We start from the raw sequence: 16376 nt of genomic DNA, 5'->3' as shown, positions 1-16376 counted from the left end.
ATCCTTCTAAGTACAACTTTGTTCTTCCTTACTGAATTAACACAATAGTGTTTATGGCAGTGACGACATTTAGACACATCTTGTTTTAAAAGGAGTCACCTTTTTTCACGTCCTATTTATATAAAATTTATGTGATGGTAATTTTATGTATCATCAGTCCTATCATGATGTTAAGGAACAGAGACATGTAAGAACAGCCTGGGGGTGAATTGTCCCTTTGATCTTTCCTTCTCTTTGTGTAAGTCTGCTTCAAAGGCTGTGCACGCTTGCGGACAATCACATGGCAAAGATTTTGAAATTTTAATGCTGACATTTCAGATAAGGAATTTCATAAAGTCAATATACTTCCCCAGAGATGGACCAAAATCGATCTGAAAACCTCATGACATTATCCATTTGAGTATTGACAATGGGCAGCACTGGAGAAAGCAGGAGTTGTACTGTGTTATATCGAAAGAGATTGAATTTGCTGTTTTTCTGTGCTTCGGGAAAACTGAGAAATATTGTGACTGCACTAATGATGCTTTCACAATGTCCGTTTCAATTCCTATTCTGTGAGTACATCTTACCTGGGCTTTGAGTCTGCTTTCAGTTTACAAAAATGGATTTAACTGCATGAGCACTGTGTGATATATACACAGCTTTTTTGAGTCAACAAGCAGAAGGGGCAAATTCTAAAGTGAATCTGTTGCTCATTTTCATACTAAATGAGGCCAGAGAACGCAAATATCCTTGGAGTCCAGACTTCCTTTAGAAAGCTGCATCAACCCCAACTTTCCTCAGTGTGGACTGAAGAAATGTCAAGAGGAAAGATAAAGTCTATGTTTGGTAATAACCTGCTGATTTATTTTTATTTATTTTGAAAACCAAAGCTAAGCATTTAAAACTCATCACCACAGAGCACCAGGAACCAAAACCTTCTGCTGGCTGACTGAATTTGCAGCAATACAGGATTTCCTCTGATACTGGCATCGTCCAATGTCAGGCAGGAAAAGTGGCATTGAGCCCGCCATTGGTAATAGCGAATTTTTACGTCTTATAGTGCGGAGTGGGAGGGAGAAAAGGCAAGCAAAGGTTCTGTGACATATCCCTAGCAGGTGGCCTCTGATTCGCCCGATCTGCCATCAACTCAGCGCTTTGATGATCTGGGCACCATTTTTAATTGCTGCATCCGAGAAACATTCTTCACCCAGGTGCACCCACTGACATCAGACGAGCACACTTTTACCCCCTGCACTGCCCTCGCCTCTAAATTCCCCTTGGAGTCACGCTCACCAGGTACACGTCTTCTGAGGCCAGTCGTGCATCGTGCCATTCTGCTGTGGTATTGCTGTGGATGTATTATTTGATGTGGGGATATGATTCTGGTGTATGGGCCCTATAATTACATGTTAGTTTATTACAATGAGGGTCCAGATGGTGAGCAGGAGGGGGAATGGGAATGTGGCCCATCACACGGATGGTGGGGAGGGGGGCGGTGCTGATGGTTATAAGCAAATTATTGCAGATGCTGGAATCTGAAACCAAAAAAAAAGCTGGAAAATCTCAACAGGTCTTTGACAAAGGGTCTTCTGGACTCAACATCAGCCTTTTCTCTCCTTGCAGATGCTGACAGAACTGCTGAGATTTTTCAGCTGTTTTTCTTTTGGGGGGGAGGAGGTGAGTGGTGGTCCTGCTTTTAAGTCAATGTGAAACGTGACTTTGAGCATCTCACGATATATTCTGTTCTTGTAGCCAAACCCGCCCAACAAAACCTGGAGCAGAAAATTGTGGACCATGTTTCAGGCTGATAGCTTTCATCTGTACCATGAAAGCTATCTCTCTCATCCTAAAGAGTGCTGGGCAGTTACTGCAGATCTGCAATCAAAATTGCTATTGTGCGAAATAAAGGACGCCACAATGGTTAACACTGCTGCCTCACAGCGCCAGGGACCCAGATTCAGTTCCCGGCTTGGGTCACTGTCTGTGCAGAGTCTGTACATTCTCCCTGTGTCTGCCTGAGTTTCCTCCGTAAGAAGTCTCACAACACCAGGTTAAAGTCCAACAGGTTTATTTGGCACCAAAAGCTAGTGGATTTTGTTACCAAACAAACCTGTTGGACTTTAACCTGGTGTTGTGAGACTTCTTACTGTGTTTACCCCAGTCCAAACGCCAGCATCTCCACATCATGGGTTTCCTCCCACAGTCCATAAGATGTGGTGGTTAGGCGCATTGGCCATGCTAAATTATCCTTCAGTGTACCCAACCAGGCACCAGAGTGTGGCAGCTGGGGATTTTCACAGTAACTTCATTGTAATGTTAATGTAAGCCTGCTTGTGTCAGTAATAAATAAACTTTAAATACGAGAACCTGCTTTTTCATACGCAGTTTACCTGAGGAGCCATGTAGCTAAAAGCTTGATTAAGTTATCTCGCACAATCTCAGTAACATGTGTTTTGCCGCAGAAAACCAGCCAACTGTCCTTCCAACCCATCAGTTTGCTAACTGTTTTATCTGGAATTAATCCCCATGACCTTTTCCTGAATAGAAATTTATCTTAAAAGCTATCTGAATTTTTGTTCTGCAATTTCCTCTCCTGTTTGATACTTTATGTAGATCAAAGTACACTGACTGTAATTATCAAATGCATGTAACAATAGGAATGACACATTGTATAATGTGCGCGCGTGCCCCCGTGGCTGTGTGTGTGCGTGTGTGTGTGTGTGTGCGTGTGTGCGTGCACCCCCCATGGCACTGTGTGTATGTGCACGCCACCAACCCCTACCCCCCCCGCCATGGCACTGTGTGTGTGCGCGCGCGTGCGTGCCCCCCCCAATGGCATTGTGTGTGTGTGTGCGCGCGTGTGCCCCCCCCATAGCACTGTGTGTGCGCGCGTGCACCCCCCTCCCCATGACACTGTGTGTGTGTGCATGCGCGTGTGTGCCCCCTCCCCATAGCATTGTGTATGTGCGCGTGCGGCCCCCCCCCCTCCGGCACTGTGTGCTCACAGCGCTGTCTGTGCATGTGTGCATGCACTGTGGCTACAAAAGCAGGGTGGTATGCTTACCTGTAACTCACTTGCTAATCCACCGAAGCATGTACACCACCTACAAGGCACAAGTTGGGAGTTCAATGGAATACTTTCCTCTTGCCCGGATGAATACAGCTCCAACAATACTCTAAATACTATGCAATGTTGGGGGTTCCCTTTTAACATTGTTTGATGCCAGGTATGATATAAGGGCGCAAGATCAGCACCATTTTGGAGTAGTCAGTCCTGCTCCCTGACACACTCTCTCGTTGGCCCATTTCCTCCTGTTGCTGACTGTCCCTCCCTCTAGTCATTGACCTATGTGATCTTGCAATTCAAAGCTGTTCTTCCTGACTCTTGCTGCTCATTTCCCAAGTCCGCTTTGATACCAAGGCTTCAGGAAAGAGATGTGAGGAGTGGGAGAGTCAACCAGCAACCAAGAAGCGTGGCTACTGACTGGGTAGATCAAGGAACATGATGTTTGGGAAGAGAAAGAGCTGGCTAAGAGGATTAATGAGACACAGAGGTGTGTGAGGGAGGCAAGTGGATAGAGTTGGCATATTTCTTTTATATTTTTAAATTTAAAACTTTTATTTTAAAAGTTATTTCATTTCTGAACATAAGAATTTAACAATGTATGATGTTTCAACTTACATCTGTGTTTTACTGCATGGAAAGATCCTACACAATATTCCTACAGATTTAACATTGGTTATAATGGGAAAATCTGATTTGCTTAAATTTTTTCATTTGAAGTTGTACTTTTCAGGATTGCAACTAATAACATTAAACAAGCCCACTCCCTACCCATCTGAAGCAAATTCTTTGAATAGGTCGCCCATTCCCGGGCAGTTCTCAACTTGCAGTTTGGTTGATTGGAACAGCTCATCGACCATCATGTGATTTCTTTGAGTCCATTACTTTCAGTAATTTCAGCCGTAGTATTTGTGAGCACAATGTTCATATTTTCGTTCCACCCCCACTATTGTCAGTTAGAAATTTAGCTAGTGCTCCATGTTTGGTCCATATCCATTTTTTCCATGACTTTATCCATAGCTGCTTTTTTGTTTTCCATATAATGTACTCCTGTAGAAAGATTGAAAATGGTTGCCATGACTGTAAAATGCAAAATGAACACGTTACTGTCTTTGTCCCACACCTTTTAGTGAAGTAGTTGCCATGGATATAAAGTCTTGTGTCAATAGGAAACCTGCAGTGGCACATGGCGGTGCCCTCCTGTACTTTTTACGTGTCATAATTTGCACTAATCTCTCTGAGCTTGTGTAAACTCATCAGTCGCACCCACATCCTTCAGTAGGATTTGTAATCTGTGACGAGGATGGTGAGCAAATCTTAGGATGATTTCTTTCTTTCTATCCTCGGTTCTTATCACCTGAAGCCGTTAACACTTCTATAAAGTTCTGATTACAAGTGTCAGGTGTTGTAATCTGACATCTGACACTATTAGCCTGATTGGGTAAAGTGTAGGTCCAATGACTTTCTGAGAAAACAGTTGCTTCAGTGAGTTCCATGTCCAATTTTGTTTGAATTCTTCATGGAAGGCTTGCTCAGCAGTAGACTCTACATCAATAATAATCAATAGAACATAGAACATTACAGCGCAGAACAGGCCCTTCGGCCCACGATGTTGCGCCGACCAGTTTTTAAAAAAAAAACACTGACCCACTAATCTAAACCAATCCCTTTTCGTCCATAAACCTATCCACAGATCTCTTAAACGTCCCCAAACTAGGCGCATTTACAACTGCAGCAGGCAGGGCATTCCAGTCCCTCACCACCCTCTGGGTAAAGAACCAACCCCTGACATCTGTCCTATAACTATCCCCCCTTAATTTAAAGCCATGCCCCCTCGTGCTAGCTTTCTCCATCCGAGGAAAAAGGCTATCACTGTCCACCCTATCTAAACCTCTAATCATCTTATACGTTTCAATAAGATCCCCTCTTAGCCTCCTTCTTTCCAGCGAAAACAACCCCAAATCCCTCAGTCTCTCCTCATAGGACCTCCCCTCCATACCAGGCAACATCCTGGTAAACCTCCTCTGCACCCTCTCCAAAGCCTCCACGTCTTTCCTGTAATGTGGGGACCAGAACTGCACACAGTACTCCAAGTGCGGCCGCACCAGAGTTGTGTACAGTTGCAACATGACGCTGCGACTCCTAAATTCAATCCCCCTACCAATAAACGCCAAGACACCATATGCCTTCTTAACAACCTTATCTACTTGATTCCCAACTTTCAGGGATCTATGTACACATACACCTAGATCCCTCTGCTCCTCCACACTATTCAAAGTCCTCCCGTTAGCCCTATACTCAACACATCTGTTACTCCTACCGAAATGAATTACCTCACACTTCTCTGCATTAAACTCCATCCGCCACCTCGCGGCCCAGCTCTGCAACCTGTCTAAGTCACCCTGCAAACTATGACACCCTTCCTCACAATCTACCACACCTACCATGGCCTACTGATATTATCGCTAGACTATTGATCCAGAAACTCAGCTAATGTTCAGGGGACCCAGGTTCGAATCCCACCACGGCAGATGGTGGAATTTGAATTCTGTCAAAAATATCTGGAATTAAAAATCTGGAATGAGCATTGCTGATTGTCAGAAAATCCCATCTGGCTCACTAATGTCCGTTAGTGAAGGAAATTTGCCATTCTTTTGGTAATGGTAATGCTATTTACCATTTATATAGATGATGTGGAGGAGGGGGCTGAGTGTAGGGTGACGAAATTTGCTGATGACACAAAGATGAGTGGTAAAGCAAATTGCTTGGAGGGTGTGGAAAGTCTGCAGAGGGATCTGGATAGGCTGAGTGAATGGGCGAGGACCTGGCAGATGGAGTATAAAGTTAGCAAGTGTGAGGTTATCCACTTTGGCAGAAACAATAGTAGGAGGGATTACTATTTAAAGGGCAAAAAGCTGCAGCATGCTACAGTGCAGGGGGACCTGGGGGTCCTTGTGCATGAGTTGCAAAAACCCAGTCTGCAGGTGCAGCAGGTTATCAAGAAAGTGAATGGAATATTGGCCTTTGTAGTGAGGGGGATAGAATATAAAAGCAGAGAAGTCTTGCTGCAACTGTACAGGGCACTGGTGAGGCCGTAGCTAGAGTAGTGTGTGCAGTTTTGGTCGTCGCACTTGCGCAAGGATATATTGGCCTTGGAGGGAGTGCAGAGGAGGTTCACTAGGCTGATACCAGAGATGAGGGGGTTGGACTATGAAGAGAGACTAAATAGACTGGGTCTGTACTCATTGGAGTTCAGTAGGATGAGGGGGGATCTTATAGAGACGTATAAGATAATGAAAGGGATGGATAGGGTAGAGGTAGAGAGATTCTTCCCGCTTAGAAAGGACAGCAGGACTAGAGGGCACAGCCTCAAGATAAGGCGGTGGGGGGGGGGGGCAGTTTAGATTGGAGTTGAGGAGGAACTTCTTCACTCAAAGGGTGGTGAATCTCTGGAATTCTCTGCCCGTTGAAGTGATGGACGCTACCTCGCTAAATATATTTAAGTCACGGGTAGATGGGTTTTTGATAGACAGGGGAATTAAGGGTTATGGGGAGAAAGCGGGAAAGTGGAACTGATGCACTTCAGATCAGCCATGATCTTATTGAATGGCGGGGCAGGCTCGAAGGGCCAGATGGCCTACTCCTGCTCCTATTTCTTATGTTCTTATCCTTACCTGGTCTGGCCTCCATGTGACTCCAGAGCCACAACAATGTGGTTGACTCTCAACTGTCCTCTGAACAAGGGCAACTGGGGATGGGCAATAAATGCTGGCCGGCCAGCCAGCAACGCCCATGTCCCACGAATGAATATTAAAAAAAAAAGTTAATATTTGCAATATTCATTACCATTTTATCCATTTCTAGTCCCTCAGAGTACAATAGCTGAACGGCCTTAGACAGTGGTCTTTCCCCATTGTGCCTCTGTGATAGCTGCCCCAAACTTTAGTGTGTTACTCAACATGTGTTCCTGGACCTTGGAATACTTGGTCATGGACAGCTTTTTTCTGTGGAAGCCCAGCGATTTTCAGGCTGACCAGTATGTATCGTTTGCTGCTTTGATGGACTTCCAGCCGCGATTGATGTCTATCTTGATGTGCAACCCTGAAGGCAGCTTGTATGCTTCAGACCCCCTCAGAGAATTAATCCCATATACCATGTGTAGCAAAACCACTTCTATAATTGCCACTTCTCCAGTTTTTCCCCTCAGACTCTGCTTGCCATCGAAACATATGTAGAACTGGCAGTAAGAGCATATGTTTCTGTTAAAAATGCTATCAACAGCTGCTGTAATTGCAGTGGACCTGGGAAACTTCAGCAGTTTTGCAGAAGAATGCTTTTGAAATGAGGGTTTAAAAGGATGCATCTTGTACTGATTAAGGCAGGGATATTTTTAAGAATAAACTTTGAGTGGTGCTGTAGTAAAGACATCAATAGACATTATGCATGTTTGTGATTGCTTCGCTGTGAGAGGTAAGGTGCACAGTAATATGACAGGTTTAAGGACCTGCTTTTTCACTTGTGCTTAGTTTTCGATAAACCTCAGAACAGCAAGATGGAAATTCCTCTACTCCTGTATAAAATATATTCAGCCATTCTCGACACTGCCCTCAGTAGGTGTGATCCTGCAGTACCAATTGTCTAAAGGAAGAACAATTTGGTAGTTTTATTAATGAAACTACAGGATGGCTGACGCAGAAAATGGTAACTTATTGCATTAGGAGCAGCTTTTCTGAGATTGCTATTTGAGGTTAGTTACAGCAGAGTGGAGGCAGCATCATGATACTGTGGTAGGAATTTGATAATCTAAAGGTCAGTGACCGAGAGGAATGTTGTAGCAGTAAATGCAGGCTTATTAATATTAATAAATGTCAATATCTTAATATTAGCTAAGTCAATTTGTGATGGTAATTAAATATATGAAAATATACAGTATAAATATTTAGCTGTAGAGTTTTCATATGATTTAATAAACCAGGCATTAAAAGGGCATTGAATTAGGCTTACATTAACACTCCAATTAAGTTACTGTGAAATTCCCCTAGTTGCCACAGTCCAGTGTCTGTTTGGGTCAATGCACCCAAGCAACACAACTTTCAGAATGTGGGAAAAAACCGGAGCACCCGGAGGAAACCCATGCAGACACAGGGAGAACGTGCAAACTAGATATGGTCATGCAAGAACAGAATCCAACCCCAGTTCCCTGATGCTGAGGCAGCAGTGCTAATCCACTAAGCCACTGTGCTGCCCTAAATTATTTTTCTCCAGCTTGCTTTTGGGATCTGCCTTTCCCTTGAACCTCCCCCAACTGGTGTGGAAATGAATAGCAAAGACCCACCAATCAACGGTGCACTTGATTGATCCCACTATCCATTTATTGGCATGGTGGCACAGTGGTTAGCACTGCTGCCTCACAATGCCAAGGGACCTGGAGTTGATTCCTGGCTTGGGTCGCAGTCTGTGTGCATGTTCTCTCTGTGTCAGCGTGAGTTTCCTCCAGGTGCTCCAGTTTCCTCCCACGTTCCAAAGACATGCTGGTTAGGTGCATTGGCCAGGCTAAATTCTCCCTCTGTGTACCCGAACAGGCACTGGAGCGTGGCGACGAGGGGCTTTTCGCAGTAACTTCATTGCAATGTTATTGTAAGCCTACTTGTGACACTAATAAATAAACTTTAAAAAATAAAAATGACTTTTCCTGCTTTATAGCAGAAAACTAAAGTCTCACAACACCAGATTAAAGTCTAACAGGTTTATTTGGTAGCACAAGCTTTCGGAGTGTTGCTCCTTCCTCAGGTGGGTGAAGAGTTATTACAACTTACTGTGCTTATCCCAGTCCAATGCCAGCATCTCCACATCGTTACAGCAGAAAGCCCATCTTTTAGAACTGCTAAGTCATAAATGTGTTGTATTTTAATTTTGTCATTTTTGTTTCTCTCCTAATACAGACTTATATTGGAAGTGTAGTCATATCTGTAAATCCATACAGACACTTGCCCATCTATACCCCAGAGAAAGTAGAAGAATATCGCAACAGAAATTTCTATGAGCTGAGTCCTCACATGTAAGTAAAGTAAAGCTAAACAAACTGCAGCTGACTCCAATCAAAGGACAGCGTATGGGCCTAGATGTTTACCTTGGATGAAAGGATAAAAAAGAGGATATGAATACTTTATTCTTTGGCGTTTTATTAAGACTGGTCTTCCTAGTTTTGTTGTAATTTGTTTAGTATATTGCAAGCATCTGCCAAACTGTTCCATCACTGACAAATTCTTCTATTCTCTGCTTGAACCCTGAAAGGCTTTGGTCCAAATATGGCATTTTCTTTTTCACTTTGTGTTTGACCCCATCTGTCCCTGCAACATCTGCTAATGCATTTTGTAACATAAACAGGGAAGAAGATTGCTCCTGAGCATTTATGTTCGTACGCGCAGAGTGGGTAAAGTGGGCCCTTCATGACTATTCTGTGGCAAATTGCTGTCAGGAACAAATACAATTTTAGCGATAAGTGGAATTTAAAAAAAAAATGATGTTACCTTTTAGCTTGGATGAAATTTATTTCAGTTTCTGATAAAATGGTTCACAATCCATCTTTGGAAAGTGACCTTTGCCTAACAAGGCAGAACAGGATGTTTTATTTAAGAAAATATATTTTTTCTTCCATGTGGGAATATTTAGAAAATGTTCATCATTTTGGTATTTTCAAAATATTTTCCCAATACTTCAGAAGGGATATTTAATAAAATGCTGTTTATAAACATTAGCAATGGTTATGTTAGAAGAGCAAACTTTCCTTTTTTAAAGTTATTTTCACATGAGCCTACAAACCAGACTTTGCATCTTCAATATGTGATGTACAAATCCATACACACGGTTGTTGTGATGGATTAATGTCTGCCAAGGTACATATTAGCTCCCCCCGACACTTAACAATAGTCAGGCATCCTACTACACCTCAATCAAGCAGCCCTTTTTCATTCGCAAATCGAGATGGCAACCGAGAGGACCTTGTGACTCACTCTGATTCAGAGCTGACACGTGTCCTGTGGAATAAGGCTCATGGGACAGAAATCATGATTCTTTTGCCCTTCACCATCTGTGGGTTCTGAGTTCAGCTGTAATGGCCTGGGGAGGTCCAGTGAGAGCAGTGAATCAGAACAGATCAGTTATTGAGCTTTGGGGTTTCCCCTGAAATGTACAGTTCACAATCACAATGAGCAGTGAATTCAGTATATGTAAATGAAATAAGTACAAGTAAGTAAACACACCGAGTGAAACAGAGATTTACTTATACTGCTTTCAATTTAGCATTCCCTGCCCACAATTCAATCTCCTGTACATTGGTGGGCAAACAAAAGGCAGATTGTGAGACAGTTTTGCGGAACACCCCCGTTCAGTCCGTAAGCTTGACTCTCCGCTTCCTATTTCCCCCACATTTCAGTTCTCCACCTTACGTCCACTCTGACCTTTCAGTCCGTGGCCTGCTACAGTGAATCTCCAGACAGCTCAAGGAACGGAACCTCATCTTTCTTCTCTGTTCTTTACATTAAGTTCACCAACTTGAGATCATGATTTCTGCCTCCATTTTGTTTCATTTACTGGTTCAAGTTTCTTCACTTTGCATTCAGATGGCTGCTATGCAACCACTATGCTTCACATGGTTACATCTCTTGTTTCTTCACTTCACCAATTCCTGCTCCCTTTGGGTTTCCCCCATCAAACCTGGGTGATTTTAATCTCTTGTGCTCTCCATCCTATCACTGACCTTCCATTTGTTGTTTTCACCCCATTCTGCCCCCTTTTGCTCAAAACCTATTTTAGGAAAATTTTCTCCCAAAAAATTTTCTCTGTCCAATAGGCGGTTATCCTGCCTGTTTCTTTTGGGTGAGCTGAATTTCATGAGTTTATAGAAATCATAGAAACCCTACAGTACAGAAAGAGGCCATTCGGCCCATTGAGTTTGCACCGAACACAATCCCACCCAAGCCCTACCCCCATACATATTTTACCCACTAATCCCTCTAACCTATGCATCCCAGGACACCAAGGGACAATTTTAGCATGGCCAATCAACCTAACCCACACATCTTTGGACTGTGGGAGGAAACCAGAGCACCTGGAGGAAACCCATGCAGATACAAGGAGACTGTGCAAATGCCACATAGACAGTGACCCAAGCTGGGAATCGAATCCAGGTCCCTGGAGCTGTGAAGCAGCAGTGCTAACCACTGTGCTACCATGCCACCCATGGTACTCTGTGCTAAACAGGCTGTCAAGTGAGGGGAGGAGCAGAGCCAATACCCACTAGAAAGGCCAGCAACAGTGTGCTGAGGGAGCCATTGGGCATCTGCCCATCTCACTATATACCAGAAGACCAGTTGATATCCAACCCCTCGGACATTGCCAGCCTCCCAGTCGGTGGCCCCAACACCAGCCCTGACCCCATTGGTGCTGCCTGGTGTCTGGTGGGCACTGCTCCCTCCTTGCCCCTGACCTCCTGGGGGCCTCAATGGCCTCCAGCGTGGCCGATAGGACCTTGTGATTCTGGTCCACGGCTGTGATCCCCGCTGGTGGCAGCTTTCACCGGTGAAGTCGGAGAGCCAGGTGAGGCTGGATAAAAGCATCCAGAGCTCGCTAAAGAGATTTAATTAAACTTGCAAACTCACGACGGGGAATGGCGGAAGGCTGATTGGAAAAATAAATGACCCAGGAGAATCGTGACCTGCCAGCCGCTGGGTGGGAGTTGGATTTGTTTGGCTTCCGCTTACTCCCGCCCCACGATGCTACTCGACTCGCATAGCGGGATGGGAAAATTGTACCCAATATGTTTCTATTGTTGCTCAGGTTTGATGAAGAGTCAGCTGTTGATTGTTTGTCGCCATGGATGCTGTCTGATTTGCTGAATGTTTCCAGCATTTTCTGTTTTTATTCCGTATTTATAGCATCTGCAGTATTTTGCAGGGAGATGTGATTATTGATGTGTCTGCCCTGCTAGTACTGTGCAGTAACCACACTGGCTAACTGACTCCATTCTTTGAACAGGTTTCTTTACAATCCAAAAACACAGGTTTGTTATTCAACACGGTTAGAGCCAATAATCTGCTAATAAACTGTCGGTAGTCCTGTCCATGAGTATGATTGAGGAGGGGTTCAGAATTAGTCTCGTGTCTTAGTATTATAATACCTATTTGCATTCAGGTCTTCAATTTATTGCCATCTTTTTAAAGTGTTTATTTTCCTTTAAAAATGTCAGAAAAATGAAGTTGGTGTTAATTGATGTGCAACACTGAAAACGGTGCGGCCATTTTTCATCTTTATTGACACATGACAGATATCCGTTTGGGCGCATGAACAAACTAATTTAATAGTGTTTGAAATATAGACGTTTCATCAATATTTGAAATGGTGAAAGCTACTTTAAAGTTAGTCAGCTGGTGTTTCCACAGGGGGTTAGCTTGGCAGAATCCCTGGCAAAGCAGCAGAAAGTATAAAAGAGCACACTTGTGCCACTTCTCTAGCGTCTCGACTGAAGTTATGGCAGGAAAATGGGAGAGTCTTGTGGACATTATAGGGTCCATTTTTTTTTGTTTCAGGCACTTTATTGGTAGGCCTGTAATAGTACTTCACTAATTTCTCACCCAATTTTTCTCCTCTTCTGAACTTAACAGTCCTGCCCGATTTATAAAATGTAACAGAATAAATGATCTGTTGAAAGTCTGCGTTGTATTAAAACTGCTGATGCAAGTCGTTTGATGCTGTTTGACTAGAAAAAGCTGTTGGGCTAGCTAACTGTCAGATTAACAGGAAAATTAAAACGGAATAGCTAAATAGAGCTGAACCGAGGCTGAAAGCTGAATGTTTTGTAATGATTGTAGTTATATTTCTAATGAAAGAATTTCTATGGCAGTGTTGAACAATGGGAACTATGTTGTGTTAAAGGTGTAAGATGTACTTCCTACTCAAGATATTGCTCTTGTTTTAGTGTCAGCATACGACGTTAGTTAGTTTAGCCTTCGATAATCTTTGGTGCAGATGGCTTGTATGTTTATGCATCATATTATTATGTTTCTACATTACCTGCTTATCAAGGCAGAGCTTGCTGAATGTTGTACCAAATCTGTAAAGTTGTGGTGAAGCCGCTTTCAAACAGTGCATGCCATGTGAATCTTAATATTCCGAAGTGGTAGAACTTGAGATGTAATTCCCTTTCATTTTGACAGAATAATGGATTTGACAACCTGGGTAACCTCTCAGTTACATAACGATTGGCAAAGACTGGAGGGGAGATGGAGTGGAGAATCCGTCCAAGTCTGTTTGAGATTAAATTAATTGTTAGCAATTGTTATGCAGATAACAAGTTTATTTTTAAGTATTGCCAGCTTGTCATAAAGCAATATTTTAGATTTTAAGGTACCTTTAAAAATTGGGATAGCAAAGCTGAAAAATAGTATTCCTTGAGGGAAGCTTCTTCTTTTAGGGATCCTCAAAGACTTGCACGATTTTATGACTGCAAGTTGCACTGAATGATATCCTAGTTGGATTATATCTTGACAGCTGAGAACGTCTTTGTAAAGCAAGTGAGCAGTTGGGGAAGTTGGGAGCACCTAGCTGGGTAGAGAATGCAAATACAAAATAAAATATATGCCACAAGTGCACAATGAACGGAGCAGAATTAGTGGAGAGAGAGCCTAAAAGAACTGGCTGTAGATTTGACAGTTTTAGTTGCAAGATAAACAATGAAAAAAGGATGGGATAGGTAACCAAAAGAGCATTTATTTATGCATGAAGATTATAAAATCTATTAGGTTAGACCACTTTGGATGACACTTCTGTGATCACATTACATAATAATGGAAATACAAGCTGCAGATGGAGAGAAGAGCAGCAAGAATAAAAGGGAGGAACAAAGATGAGGAAGTTTTTAAGCTTTCGTATCTAGATCTTTTGACCATTTTCCTACAAAATTAAAATCACAGAATAGAATTATAGAATCCATACAGTACAGAAGGAGGCCATTCAGCCCATCAAGCCTGCACCAACAACAATTCCACCCAGGCCCTATCTCCATAATCTCACATATTTACCCTAACACTAAGGGGCAGTTTAGCAATTTACAAATCTTTGGACCATGGGAGGAAACCAGAGTACCCGGAGGAAACCCATGCAAATGCGGGGAGAACATGCGAACTCTACATAGTCACCTGAGGCTGAAATTGAACCTGAGTCCTTAGTGCTATGAGTCCTTGCTGCACCACTGTGCTACCTGTTGAAGACAAGTAATTTTCAACATGTTTTTAAAGGCATAGCGCATTCACACAAATCTAATGAATGTGATTCAGTTGCTCTATAGACTGCAATTAATCTGCTTATCAGAATTATCTTGGCAATTAGCAATAACTCACACCCAACAGGCAGAATCCTATGACCCTGTCGCAGTGGGGCAGGGCTGGAATAGGTGAGGAGCAGTTCTAAACTCCTTTAGGTTCTGTGGGACTGGAATATCTCAACGGCAGGAAGGGGTGTAAAGTTCCGCAAATTGTATTGGAAAGTCTTTGGTCCTCTTTCTGGCTAGTAGACATAGCCATGATGTGGGGATGCCGGTGTTGGACTGGGGTAAGCACAGTAAGAAGTCTCAGAATACCAGGGTAAAGTCTAACAGGTTTATTTGGCAGCACAAACTTTCAGAGCGCTGCTCCTTCATCAGGTGCGTGAGGACTTGTGTTCGCAAACAGGGCATATACAGACACAAACTCAATTTACAAGGTACAGACAATGTGAGGGGAGAGAGGGCCAAGCGCAAGTTAAAGAGGTGTATATTGTCTCCAGCTAGGATAATTAATGAGATTACTGGCTGGAGACAATACACACCTCTTTAAATTGCGCTTGGCCCTCTCTCCATTCACATTGTCTGTACCTTTAAGACTTGATTACCTGTAAAGACTTGCGTTCCAAACATTGTCTTGTAAATTGATTTTGTGTCTTTATATGTCCTGTTTGCAAACACAAGTCCTCACTCACCTGATGAAGGAGCAGTGCTCCGAAAGTTTGTGCTGCCAAATAAACTTGTTGGACTTTAACTTGGTGTTGTGAGACGAGTAGATGTAGAACAGTAATATACGGTACTGTTGATAACAGTCAGCCCCACAGCTGAAATAGAAAGCCACTTTGGAGTTTTTGAGTCAAAGGGAGCAAATGTGGATTCCCACTTTCCCAACAGGCCAGGAGTGCCACATTCTGTCTGCAACTCAGCAGGCTGGAGATTGGAGTTCACAGTGAAAAGAACGTCCTGAGTGAAACTGACAAGCTGTTAACGTTTTGATCAATTACACTGAAGAGTGCAAGCCATGGCCAATTGAGAGACTGTTGTGCAAGGGTGCATGCAAGTGTTGCCAGTTCAGATCAAGGTGTGAAATGCCTTTGGGAGTGCTGTATAGGGGAATGCGGGTCAGATCAGATTGTGGAGCTTGACACCTAATAACACTCGCCTTTCATGCCTTCCTGGTCCTGAATCTGCTTGCTGCACTGTCCTTGTGTTGAAGGGAAAACACACCGATGATTTCTTTAACTACTTCCATCTACATCTGCTTGGTTGAAGAGGTTGTCCTGTTCCTCCAGCCCTCGGGAGAGTTCACCTCACTGCAACTCCTCATGTCTCTCAGCTGAATCTCAAGTAAGAGTGAAAGCATGAGGGAAAGCTGTGGGGGGATTGGAAGGGAAGGGGGAGCAGTATTTCAAGTTGCTGTCTAACCATTCCTAGGCCTTCCTGTTTCTGGTTCTTCTCTCCACTCCTCTGGTTGCAGCAGCCTGTAAAACCCAAATGCTCCTGGCCTTTTTCTGAAACATGTGGCCCTTATGAATAGAAATCCTTCCTTTTGGCAGAATGGTCAAGCCATTAAGTCTTCCCTGATTGGCCAGGAAGCCTGAAGGTCTGCTCTTAATTAGTGTGCTTGGATAACGAGCAAATGAATGGCCCACTACTCTGGAGTTTTGGTTCACAACCCAAAAATGGTACCACTGTAGCACCAGAGACTAAAGTAGTAGGGTAGAGCCAACCTTGACTCATTGGGTAGCACTCACTCTGAGTTGGAGCATTCTGTGTTCAAGTCTCACTCCAGGGACTTTGGGCACGATTCTCTCAAAAACGTTCTAAGTGCTGAATTCTCGATTTGTTTCTTCAGTGGGAGTTCAGACGAGAATCTCCCACACTCTGTGTGCAATACAAAAGTTGCGAATATCATTAAAAGCTCAGGGGGCAGTGCCTATTCACCCCAGAGACCGTCCAGTTCGCTGGTCTCCCTCTAATGCTGACTGATTCTCATGCAGAGTGGCAGCAGGA

At 43.4% G+C, this 16376-nt stretch overlaps 1 protein-coding gene across 3 annotated transcripts in view; it reads left to right on the top strand.

The window, feature by feature from the left end:
* The window catches only part of myo1b (myosin IB), a 272073-nt gene that overhangs the window by 28661 nt on the left and 227036 nt on the right, over positions 1 to 16376 (top strand). For all 3 annotated transcript variants that reach the window (XM_080198810.1, XM_080198808.1, XM_080198809.1), the window contains exon 3: positions 8989 to 9104. In XM_080198810.1, coding sequence (XP_080054936.1) covers positions 8989 to 9104 — 116 coding nt within the window. The remainder of the gene's footprint in view (positions 1 to 8988; positions 9105 to 16376) is intronic.

The sequence above is a fragment of the Carcharhinus amblyrhynchos genome, chromosome 11 (assembly GCF_965287045.1).
Source record: "Carcharhinus amblyrhynchos chromosome 11, sCarAmb.v2.hapA, whole genome shotgun sequence".
In the NCBI taxonomy this organism is placed as follows: Eukaryota; Metazoa; Chordata; class Chondrichthyes; order Carcharhiniformes; family Carcharhinidae; genus Carcharhinus; species Carcharhinus amblyrhynchos.
Note: the sequence above shows the minus strand (reverse complement) of the source record. Positions and strands in the feature narration are given on the sequence as shown.